Source organism: Rhincodon typus, chromosome 18 (genome assembly GCF_021869965.1).
Source record: "Rhincodon typus isolate 14 chromosome 18, sRhiTyp1.1, whole genome shotgun sequence".
NCBI lineage: Eukaryota > Metazoa > Chordata > Chondrichthyes > Orectolobiformes > Rhincodontidae > Rhincodon > Rhincodon typus.
In genome coordinates, this window is record NC_063349.1 from 14723809 (window position 1) to 14736716 (window position 12908).

The 12908-nt window shown below is 42.7% G+C and overlaps 1 protein-coding gene across 1 annotated transcript in view; it reads right to left on the reverse strand.

Moving 5' to 3' along the window:
- LOC109937591 (receptor-type tyrosine-protein phosphatase zeta-like) overlaps nt 1–12908 on the reverse strand; it is a 239525-nt gene that overhangs the window by 187875 nt on the left and 38742 nt on the right. Inside the window, exon 2 of the mRNA XM_048607832.1 lies at nt 8170–8235. Within this exon, the coding sequence (XP_048463789.1) occupies nt 8170–8235 (66 nt within the window). The remainder of the gene's footprint in view (nt 1–8169; nt 8236–12908) is intronic.

The window sequence follows — 12908 nt, forward strand, 5'->3', positions numbered from 1 at the left end:
AGGAGAGAGAGGTATTAGAGATGGTCCAGGTGAACTTAAGGTTGGGGGTGGAAAGGTGTTGGTGAAGTGGTTGAACTGTTTGATCTCCTCATGGGAGCACGAGGCGGCACCGATACAGTCATCAATGTAACGGAGGAAGAGGTGGGGTTTAGGGCCAGTGTAGGTACGGAAGAGGGATTGTTCCACGTAACCTACAAAGAGGCAGGCGTAGCTTGGGCCCATGCGGGTACCCATGGCCACCCCCTTTGTCCGTAGGAAGTGGGAGGAATTAAAAGAGAAGTTTGAGGGTGAGGATGAGTTCGGCTAAGCGGATGAGGGTGTCAGTGGAAGGGGACTGGTCGGGCCTACGGGACAGGAAGAAGCGGAGGGCCTTTAGGCCATCTGTATGGGGAATGCAGGTGTATAGGGACTGGACGTCCACGGTAAAGATGAGGTGTTGGGGACCGGGGAATTGGAAGTTCTGGAGGAGGTGGAGGGCATGGGTGATGTCACAGACGTAGGTAGGGAATTCCTGGACCAAGGGGGAGAAAATGGAGTCGAGATAGGTGGAAATAAGTTCGGTGGGGCAGGAGCAGGCAGAGATAATTGGTCGATCAGGGCAGTCAGGTTTGTGGATTTTGGGAAGGAGATAGAAGTGGGCAGTGTGGGTTTGGGGAACGATGAGGTTGGAGGCTGTGGGTGGAAGGTGACCTGAGGTGATGAGGTTGTGGATGGTTTGGGGGATGATAGTTTGGTGGTCGGGGGTGGGGTCATGATCAAGGGGGCGGTAGGAGGTGGCGTCGGAGAGTTGGCGTCTGGCCTCAGCGATGTAGAGGTCAGTGTGCCATACTACAACTGCGCCTCCCTTGTCAGTGGGTTTTATGGTGAGGTTGGGATTGGAGCGGAGGGAGCAGAGGGCTGCACGTTCTGCAGGGGAGAGGCTGGAGTGGGTGAGAGGGGTGGAGAGGTTGAGACGATTGATGTCTCAACAGGAGTTGGAGATGAAGAGGTCGAGGGAGGGTAGGAGGCCTTGGGGTGGTGTCCAGGAGGAGGGGGTGTGTTGGAGGTGGGAGAAGGGGTCAGTAGAGGGAGGGTTATGCTCACGGTTGAAGTAGTAAGCGCGGAGGCGGAGGCGGCAGAAAAACTGCTCAATGTCCAAAACGTGACCGGTATTCGTTGATGTGTGGGTGGAGGGGGACAAACGTGAGCCCTTTCACAAGCTTCAAAATCTCCCCTCCCTCTACTGCATCCCAAAACCAGCCCAGCTCGTCCCCGCATCTCTAACCAGTCCTTCCTCCCACCTATTCCCTCCTCCCACCTCAAGCCCCACCCCCATCTCCTACCTACTAACCTCATCCCGCCCCCTTGACCTGTCCGTCCTCCCTGGACTGACCTATCTCCTCCCTAACTCCCCACCTACACTCACCTTTACTGGCTCCATCCCTGCCTCTTTGACCTGTCTGTCTCCTCTCCACCCATCTTCTCCTCTATCCATCTTCTATCCACCTCCCCCTCTCTCCCTATTTATTTCAGAACCCTCTTCCCCTCCCCCATTTCTGAAGAAGGGTCTAGGCCCGAAACGTCAGCCTTCCTGCTCCTCTGATGCTGCTTGGCCTGCTGTGTTCATCCAGCTCTACACCTAGTTTTCACTGTGGAGCAGGTAATTCATATAGTTTTACAAGGCAGCATTGGGCTGTAGGTCCTCCCCACATGTTGAACAAGTTGGTACCATAGAACACAAAATAACATCTAAGTGAGATTATTTGAAACAATTAAGGAAAAAATAAAAGTATGTCTTTAGCGAAAAATCTCCAGTTTAAACACCAATCTACACAAATACAGGCACTGTCTGAAGAGACTACCAAATCAAATTGATTTTGAAGAGGCATCACATGCCCTTCTTTAACAGAAGCACAATACAAGGACTGCCAAAAGCAATAAAATCCAAGATAATCCCACTGTGCAGCTCAGCTATTCACTTTCAGCATTTTGATGAAGCACCCTGCTGAGTAACCTCAGCGCATCTCAAGTTGCTATGCCACCAGGAAAAAAAGAAATTACAGAGAAGGATGCCACACAGTAGACTGAGTGGTGAAGCACTTGATTCAACGCTATGCTTCTGGGTTTAGGTTCAAGATTTTTTTCTGTGAAACTGCTTTGGTTTGATGCCAGGTTAAGCACAGTATTTCATCTTTGAAGAGGAGAGCAGGATTAAAAAATAACAGCTGCTGTAATAGGACACTCAGAGCAAAGCTCCCTGATAGATAATAAAGACGACATTTACTACAGCTAAAGACACCTTCCAAATTTAAAAATTCTCACCAACCAAAATAAATGGAAGTTTCAGAGCAATTAATAGTTATTTCTTCTCATCCTGGACACTAACTAAAACAAAATTCTGTGTGCCTTCATTGCGATTTATATAAACACAGAAAAAGGTACCAATGGCTCACAGGCATGTAAGAGTAACCCATTAAAGAAACTCTTAACCAAGTCAGGGCTGGAAATTTCCACATGTTAATCATTGGTAGCTTCCAGTTTTTAAAATGAGCTGAATAAGAATTCATTCACTAGGTTCAATACATTCTGATGAAAGGTATTTATCAAGTACGTTAACTTGCTTTTTCACTACAGATTCTGATCCAGCTGCTGTGCATTTTCAGTATTTTTTGTTTTTATTTCAACATGTTTATGCCTTCTTAGCCAATCTTTCACCACTTCATTCAATACTTTCTTACTGAATAGGAGCCTCTGCAGTCAGTTGTAACACTTCCCTATTCCATTGACTAACACCTCACCTTATTCAAATGACTTCTGTTACTGATCACTTCACTTACATGAGTTTGCAGTTAACAATTTTATATGTATTTTTCCAAACTTGCCTCCCTCTCTCAAGTTTCAGGAGATAGTCACAGGCCCCTTCCTCAACTCTAGTGTTCAACGTTTTTTTTTAAATTACTGGCTTTACATTGGTCATTCATACTTGTGTGATCATTGCCTCACCCCCCACCCACCCCCCCACCAAGGGGAGGTGATGGCCTAGTGGTATTATCACTAGACTATTAATCCAGAAACTCAGCTAATGTTCTGGGGACCTGGATTTGAAGCCTGCCACAGCAAGTGGAATTTGAATTCACTATATGTAAAAAAATCTGGAATTAAGATTCAGTTGATGATCATGAAACCGTTGTCAATTGTCAGTAAAAACCATTGAGTTCACTATTATGGTCCTTCAGGAAAAGAAACTTACCACCACCTAGTCTGGCCTACATGTGATTCTAGGCCCACAGCAATGTGGTTGACTCTAACCTGCACTCTGAAAATGACCTAGCAAGCCACGCAATTGCATCAATTGCTACAAAGACTGAACAAAGAAATTAAACCAGACAGACTACCTGGCATAGACCTAGGCACACACAGACAATGGTAGAAACAACCCTGTTGAGACGGCAAAATCCTCCTTAGTTACATCTGAGAGCTAGTGCCAAAATTGGGAGCGTGGTCTCAGTCTAATCAAGCAACAACCTGATATTGTCTGTAAGGTCTAATTCTGTAAGTATGACTACGTCCCAGAAACTGTTCCTGGATAAGTCCTGTTGCATTGGCAAGACCGTCGCGGCAGGAGTGGTGGCACAGTTGGGAGGTGGTTTCCCCTCGGGATGTAACATTGACTCCAGACCCCATGAAGTCTCACATCTTCAGGTTAAAAGATGGACAAGTAAACTTCCTGCTAATTACTACGGTCCATCCTCCCTTGGCTGAGAATTCGTACTGCTCCATGTTAAACAACATTTAGAGAAGCACCATGTGGCAAAAGGCACAAAAATGTACCCTGGGTAGGGCATTGCAATGTCCGCCACCAAGAGTGGCTCAGCAGCAGTACTACTGATCGAGCTGGTTTGGTCCTAAAGGACATAGCTGCTAGACTGGGTCTGCGGCAGGTGGGGAGGGAACCAACAAGAGGGAAAAACATACTGGACCTCATCCTTACTAATCTGCCAGCTGCAGATGCATCTGTCCATGACAGTATCGCTAAGAGTGACCATTGCGCAGGCCTTGTGGAGACAAAGTCATGCTTCACATTGAGAATAACCCTCCATTGTGTTGTGTAGCACTATCACTGTACTAAATGGAAACCGACTTCGCACAGATCTAGCAACTCAAGACTGGGCATCCATGAGGCACTGTGGGCCATCAACAGCAGCAGAATTGTACTCCAGCACAATCTGTAACCTCATGGCCCGGCATATCCCCCACTCAACCATTACCATCAAGCCAGGGGATCAACCCTGGTTCAATGGAGAGTGCAGGAGGGCATGCCAAGAGCAGCACCAGGCATACCTGAAAATGAGGTATCAACTTGAAACAGAACTACTTGCACGCCAAACAACATAAGCAAGTGATAAACAGAGCTAAGTGATCCCACAACCAATGGATCAGATCTCAGCTCTGCAGTCCTTGCCACTTCCAGCTATAATAGTGGTGGACAATTAAACAACTACTGGAGGAGAAGGTTACACAAATATCTCCATCCTCAAATGATGGAAGAACCCAACACATCAGTGCAAAAGATAAAGGTTGAAGCATTTGCAGCAATCAGTCAGAAGTGCCAAGTGAATGATCCATTTTGGACACTGGTGGTCCCCTGCATTGCACACACCAGTCTTCTGCCAATTTGATTCATTCCACATGATATCAAGAAATGGTAATGGGCCCTGACAACATTCCGAAAATAGTGCTGAAGACTTCTGCTCCAGAACGTGCTGCACCCCTAGCCAAGCTGTTCCAGTACAATTACAACACTGGTATCTACCCAACAATGTGGAATATTACCCGAACAATGCCCTGTACATAAAAAAATCCAACGCTGCCAATTACTGTCCCATCAGTCCATTGTCGATCAGTAAAGTGATTGAAGGTGTCAGCAACAGTGCTATCAAGCAGCACCTGCTCAGCAATAACCTGCTCAGTGATGCCCAGTTTGGGTTCCGCCAGGGCCACTCAGCTCCTGATTTCATTACAGCCTTGGTTCAAATATGGACAAAACAGCTGAATTCCAGAGCGGAGGTGAGAGTGACAGCTCTTGACTTCAAAGGCTGTATTTGACACACAGTGTGGCATCAAGAAGCCCCAGCAAAAAAAAAAACTGGAATCAATGGGTATCAGGGAGGGAAAACTCTGGTGGTTGGAGTCATACCTGACACATAGGAAAAATGGTCATGGTTGTTGGACTTCAGTAATTTCAGCTCCAGGACACATCTACAGTAATTCCTCAAGGAAATGTCCTCAGTACAACCATTTCCAGCTCCTTTACACAATGACCTTCCCTTTATCATAACATCAGAAGTGGGGATATTCCCTGATGACTGCGCAATGTTCAGCACATTCATGACTCCTCAGATGCTGAAGCAGTCCATGTTCAAATGCAACAAGATTTGGATAATAGCCAGAATTGGGTAAATAAGTGGCAAGTAACATTGGTGCCACAAGAATGCCAGGCAATGACCATCTCCAGTAAGAGACAAATCTAACAACCGTCCCTTGGCATTCAATGGTGTTACTATCAGAACTGCTCACCGCCAACATCCTGCGAGTTACCATTGACCAGAAACGGAATGGCACCTGCCTTTTAAATATATATAATGGCCACAAGAGCAGGTCAGAGGCTAGGAATACTGCAGTGGGTAACTAACCTCCTGACTCTCCAAAGCCCGCCCACCATCTACAAGGTGCAAGTCAGGAGTTTGATGGAATAATCCCCACTTGCCTGGATAAGTGCAGCTCCAGCAACACCCAAGCAGCAGCCTGCTTGATTGGTACTGCATCCACAAGCATCGACCCTCTCCACCACCGACACTCGGTAACAGCATTGTGTACCATCTACGAGACACACTGCAGAAACTGATCAAGGATCCTTAGACAGCACCTTTCAAACCCATGATCACTTCCATCTAGAAGGACAAGTGTACCAGATACACAGGACCCCAGCACCTGCAGTCCTCCAAGCCATTCACCATCCTGAATCTGAAATTTGGAAATATATCACAATCCTTCACTGTCGCAGGGTCACAATCCTGAAATTCCCTCTAAAGGCAGAATGGGTCAATCTACAGCATGTGGCCTATAGCAGTTTAAGGCAGCAGCTCACCACCATCTTCAAGGGTAACCAGGGACAGGCAATAAGTGCTGTACCAGCCAGCAATGCCCATGAGTGAACAAAAATAAAAAAAATCTCATTCTTTAAGCTCCGGCCTGCCACAAATGCAGTGCATCACATTATTGTGGAATTAACACCAAGAAATAGAACAAAAATCAAGAAACCTTCAATTTTGTTTGGAGTTTGTTTATCAAATGCCATCGACACTATGATCCCACCACAAGAGATTTCATTCGCCTGGTTCCATTCTTATCTATCCTGTTGTAGTCAAGAAATCATTTATCATAGTTTCTCTTCCTGTTCCATCAGTACTACCTCTAAATCCCAAAAGGGGTCTATCATTCATTCCAGTTCTCATCCACATGATGCTCTTACGCAGCCTAATTTGAAACTCATCAGTTTCCATCTACATACTGATGACATCTAGCCCCAACTTGTACAGCAGTATAAAGACTGAGAGCTGTGACATTGTCTGACATTCTGCATTAGGCGAACAGAATTTTCCTCCAGTTAACTATTGGAAAGACTAAAATATTTGCATTTTGGACTTGTGGCTAACTGTTCCCTCACCATTAACTCTTCTCCATAGGAGCTGTCTGATGCAAAAGAATACAAATCAGAGTCATACGTGACCTTGTGTTGTCCTTCTGAGCACACATCCACACTATTGTTAAGTTGCCTTCATTTACCTCCATTAGATCACCAACTCAACTCATTTCCTGCTGGAACCTTCACCAATCACATTTTTACCTCCAGACTTGAGATCACGACTAGCCCCTCACATTCTATGATCGATAACTTTATGTCATCGGAAACTGTATTGTGGATAATTTTAAACTCACACTAGGTCCTGGCCACCCCTGTGCTCACTAACTTATACTGTCTCTGCATTAAGCTAATCCTCAATTCTAAAATTCTCATCCATGTTTTCAAAATTTTCATGGTCTCATCATTCACCATCACTGTGATCTCCTCAAGCACTATAGCCCTTTTGAATATCTGCATTCCTCTAATTCTGACATTTTGAGCATCCCTAATTTGAAACTCTCCGTATTCACCATTGTATCAGCTCAAAGCTCTAATTTGTTTACTAAACTTCTTTCCCTCTACTTCCTTCTGCCTTTAAAACCTACCTCTGAGCTTTTGATCTTCTATCCTATTATCTGCTATGTGGTTTGTTGCCAAATTTTGTTTGATAACACTCTAATGGCATATTTTAGGATGTTTTATAAAATTACAGGTGACTTACAAATACAAGTAATTGTTGGTATTTGTAGTTGTTGGAATTGAAAACTTCTGTATGTAGGTTATTAAAGGAGTTTAGCAAAGAATATTTGGAAATCAGTGATATGGTTCTACATCTGTCCCTTTCATATATTCTGTGAATTGTATGCTGAACATGGGTTTGATCCGGTGAAAGTTCAGCTACAGACAGAAGAGTTTTAGATGTGGTCATATTTTGGAGGTTGGAAGGTGCGGGACTAGTTGGGTGAACACTGGAATAATCCAACCAGCAGGAAACAAAGGCATGAATGAGGGTTCAGCATAGGTGATGATGCAGATTACGTGCAAGTATTTAGTCATTTTGATGGAGAGGATGTGGTGCTGAAAACTCAACCAGCAATAATCGGTCGTACTGGTTTCCCAAGTAGGATGCGTATGTTCCACTCTATACTTGCGTAGTGATCTTTTATCACTTTAGCGTTCAAAGAAACAATATAGAATGTAGGACATCAACATCGAGCTTGTGAAAAACTGCACCATGCCTGAAAATTACTGTTACAAAATGGAACTCTATAATTAAGACGATAAAATGTATTCAACTCAAAGACTAAGTGGTCTTCAGGTACTTAGTTATGAAACAAGACCAGACTTTAGGATTTCAGGTTGTGCTGCTAAATTTAATTTTTGAGTGAACCTATATTAACACATTAATCTTTGGCACTCTACAAGTTATGTGGTCTTGTGTTTCGTGACTAGTTAAAATTGCAGTGGTTAGTAAAATAGGTCATTGCATGGAATTAATTGCTTACCGGTGTATGACCAATCCAAATTGTCACAGATATTGTTGTGCTGTCTGTAGAATCCATATGTCCCATCTGAAGAAGAATAAAGAAAAATCTTTATAGCAGAAAAACACAAAAAAAAACACTTTGCCAAAACAAATGGAAGCATTACAATATTTCGACTACATTTGGGTATTCTTTACGTATATAGTTGATCTAAAGATGTTGGATCGAAAACATAATATATCAACTATATATGTAAAGGGCCACTAAACTACCATTGTCCCAAGGTGTTAGTTATAAATATTAGCAAACCTTTTGTTATATTTTTTAAACAGATGAAATACACTTGTGTGTTCAGGTATCATACATAGATCGTATAATGCACAATGTATTGTACGCTCAGATGCATGTGTGCGTGTAACTTGATGAGTCTTTATGAGCTACAATTGCTGAACCACCCTGAGGTCAATTAGAGATTGATAAATTAAGAGATTACATTGCAAATCACAGAAGGTGTAACACTTAATTTTTCACCTCCTTCTTCCTCACTATTCAAGACCCCAAACAAATCTTCCAAGTGAAGCAGCATTTTACTTTTACTTACTTCAAATCTAGATTGCTGGATTCATTGCTTACAATGCAGTCTTCTTTATATTGACAAATACAGACTGGGGACCACTTTACAGAATAACTCTGCTCTGACTATTAGAATGAACATGACCTTCCATTTGCTTGCCATTTCTGTAAACCATTTTGCCCCCATAATAACATTTCCCTCCTTTGCCTGCTACAGTGCCTCAACAAAGCTCAACGCAAGCTGAAGGAACAGCACCTCTATTCCCACTTAGGTACTTTACAGCTTCTAGGAAACATTAAATTCAATTACTTCAGAGCATGATCTCGCTTCTCCATTTCACTTAGAACTCTCCACTCCCTATAACTGTCACCCCCAACTCCATGTATCTTGTTTGTGTTGTGTTGTGTTGGCTTCGCTCTCAGCAGACCAGATACATTTTCACACCTATCATTTACTCCTATTAAAGAACACCATCTTGCCTTTATTACCATGAGCACTCTAGCTTTTGTTCTGGGTACCTGCATCACTTGCTCCTCCTCCTCTGTCAACAGCATATCTTTCCAACTCCTTTCAGTTCTGAAGAACAGTCATAATAGCCAGATTTGAAACATTAACTCAGTTTGTCTGTCCACAGATGCTGCCAGACATGCTGAGATTCTTCAGTACTTTTGTTAGATATGAATTGACATTCTGAAGATCCAGGGTGGAATTAGATTTCAGAAGAATCCAAGTCGGGATCAGCAATTTTAGAATACAAAAAGGAATAGAAACAGTAGTCTATCCAACCCTTCAAATCTGCTCCACCATTCGATACGGTCATAGCAAATCTACATCAATTCCACATTGCTACCTTATTCTGATATCCCTTGATTTCCTTATATCCACAAATCTAACAATTCTGGTCTTGACCCCACTCCATGACTGAACGTGAAATAATTTTTCTTTTCAGTGTTTACTCCTGATGCAATGCCCCTCGATATAGAAACAAAAACAGTAGTTGCTGGAAAAACTCAGCAGGTCTGGCTGCATCCGTGCAGAGAAATCACAGTTAACGTTTCGGTTCCGGTGATCCTTTAGGGACACGAGACATTAATGGCGATTTTTTTCCCCACAGGTGCTGCCAGACCTGCTGAACTGTTCCAGCAACTTTTTGCTTTTGTTCCTGATTTACAGCATCCGCACTTCTTTTGCTTTTCCCGTGGATATAGGCTTTTCAATCAGAGAAACTCACCTCCTAATACTGATGCTGATAAGCTCTCTACTTCCTTCTCCATCTTTTTAAAAAGTAATAGAAACTTGCACACCAGACTGAAGTACTACTGAAAAATGTTTCAGACATTTACAATCATAGAATCCCTACGCAATGTGGAAGCAGGTCATTTGACCCATTGAGTCCACACTGATCCTCTTGAAGAGCATCCCAGCCAGACCCCAAACCCTATCCTATTCCTGTAACCCTGCATTTCCCATGCCCAGTCCACCTAGCCTGCACATCTCTGGATACCATGAACAGTTTAGCATGGCCAATCCACCTAACCTGCACATCTTTAGACTTTGGAAGGAAAACAGAGCATCTGGAGGAAGCCCACGTGGATGTGAGGAGAACGTGCAAACTCCCCACAAACAGTCGCCTGAGGCTGTAATCAAACCTGGGTCCCTGATGCTATCAGGCAGCAGTGCTAACCACTGAGTCGCTGTGCCTCCCCAATTAGATACATATTATCACCATTGCTTGCCCTTGTTCCTCTTTATAAATTCAAAGTCGTGCTGCATGATACTAAAAACCCTCCTAACAGGTCACTAGTCACACAACCTTAAGGTCAATGGCCTTATCCATCAATTTTACGTTTCATTTCTGTTAACTGCCTTTAATGTAGCACACAGGTGATGATGGATCGGAATAAAAACGAAGAACTGCGGATGTTGGAGATCTGAAACAAAAACCAGAAATTGCTGGTGTAACTGAACAGGTCTGGCAGCATTCTCTGCTGAAGGGTCATTGGACCCAAAATGGTGACTCTGCTTTTCTTCCCCCACCCCCCCTTTCAGATGCTGCCATACCTGTGGAGCTGTGCCAGTAATTCCTGCTTTTGTTCGGATGAAGGGCTGAGGCGTGTACTGTGTGTTTTTAATTTTGTTTTGATGGTAATGCTTTTGTGTCTTACCTGTGTTTATGAATGGAAGCAAAAAAAAAATCCAAGCAATTCATGAATGATTTAATGACTGATCATAACTTGTGAAAACTGACATTCACTCTGCAGAAAGTAATTTTGTTTGCACCATTTTTATTGTTTTTCTTCCCGTCTACAATGTTCTAACAGAATTGTTAGTGTGTGTTTAAATTAATTGTGTTAAACAGGGGAGCAGAACAGATAATAGATACGAATGTTTTAAATACTACACAATAAAAATAGTACCCAAGAAGGCCTAATCTGCTGATCAATAGCCCCTGTGGAGCTGTTAAGCTTCTGTGAGAATCTAGATGAATTGGAAACTAGCACGGGGCAACAAGTTAGTCACAGCATTTCCGAAGAAGGGTCTAGGCCCGAAACGTCAGCTTTCCTGCTCCTCTGATGCTGCTTGGCCTGCTGTGTTCCTCCAGCTCTATCTTAGTCACAGAATTAAGTCAACTTCCTTTCTGAGTCCAGGAAGTTTATATTGAAACTGGAGGGATGAGTCATAAATCGGCCGTGGAGCTTATTAGCAGTACGATAGCTGATCCAAGATGTTTCAAAACTGACAATATCCTTTCCAAATCAACTCTAAATATCATTAACTATTAAAATCTAGTTGCAGCAATACAGTATTCCAAATTTGTGGAAAAGTAGATTTGTTGCAAATTCCTCACCAGTAACCAAACAAGGAACAGTCAAATTATAGTTCATCTCATTGCTGGTTAACACAGTCATTATTTGACTGCTATGATTGCCCACTAAAATTAGTTCAAGCCATGAAAATATTACTTTGATGGCCAAATGTTGAAAAACTGCAGATACTGTAAATCAGAAACAGAAACAACAACAAAAACAAACGTTGCTGGAAAAGCTCAGTAGGTCTGGCATTAACTGTGGAGAGAAGCTCGAGTTAATGTTTCAGGTCAAGTGACCCGAGTTCTGAGGAAGGGTCACTGAAAAAAAGCGATTGATTACAAATTGGACTTAATCGAAGATGGTTGTGATTTCATGTGACTATTCTGAGATTAACATTATGGTCCTGACACAGCGCATCATGATAACATTTTTCTTATTATTTTAAAACCAATATTGCTGCAAGAAATACATAGTTAAAATTGCATCCAAAAAAAGTTTGTAATTACAAACAATAGCAGTGTTAAAATTCTGTTGTTATTTTTAGACCATGACTTTAGTTACCTTGCAAGTGCAAACAATGAGTTTGAAAGATATTCTAATTACAGAAGACAAACAGCAAATGACATGTTTGCATTTAGACCAGACAGATTTACAAAAAAGTTTTTATTTTGTTTTACCCTACATATGTTTGAAGAAAAAATTTTCATGTAAAAGTTAAATTACGCAATGTTCAAATTTGATCTTCCAACCTGCTGAGTTCCTCGCGTCACCATGTGCATGTTCTCCTCCAAGTCACTCCGCATTCACTAAAGCTGGAACTAGATCTCTGCTTCTTTGTTGTGTTGGATCATAACCTTGGAATTCCTTTCCTAACAACACTGTGGAAATGCCCACACCACACAGACTACAATGGTTCAGGAAGGCAGCTCACCTACCACCTTCTCAAACACAATTAAGGATGATCCAATAAATGCTGGCTTTGCCAGCAGCAGCTGCATGCTATGAATGACTAATAAATTGAAGACTGTAAGCAAGGTCAAGAATTGTGATTTTTAAAAAAAAAACCCTCAAGCAGACTTTGTTGCCAATCCCGTCTTGCAAAAAATCCTCTTCTGAGCAGAACAAAGTATCTGGGTAGAATCTTCCCAATCCCTGGACATGTCAAGAGGGATTCAACTATGAAAATTTGGGGAGATCACAGACATGAGGAAAAATAATAAGCTTTTTCACCCAAGGCTTTAAACAGAGAATTGAAGAGTTGGTTAATGAGCAACGAGGGTCCTATCTGCATGCATTACACAATTTATATGCAAGTTGCTTCTTTCCCCCCAGGTAGCAAAGACAAATTAGATGGCAGCTTGCCACTTGCTCAGCCA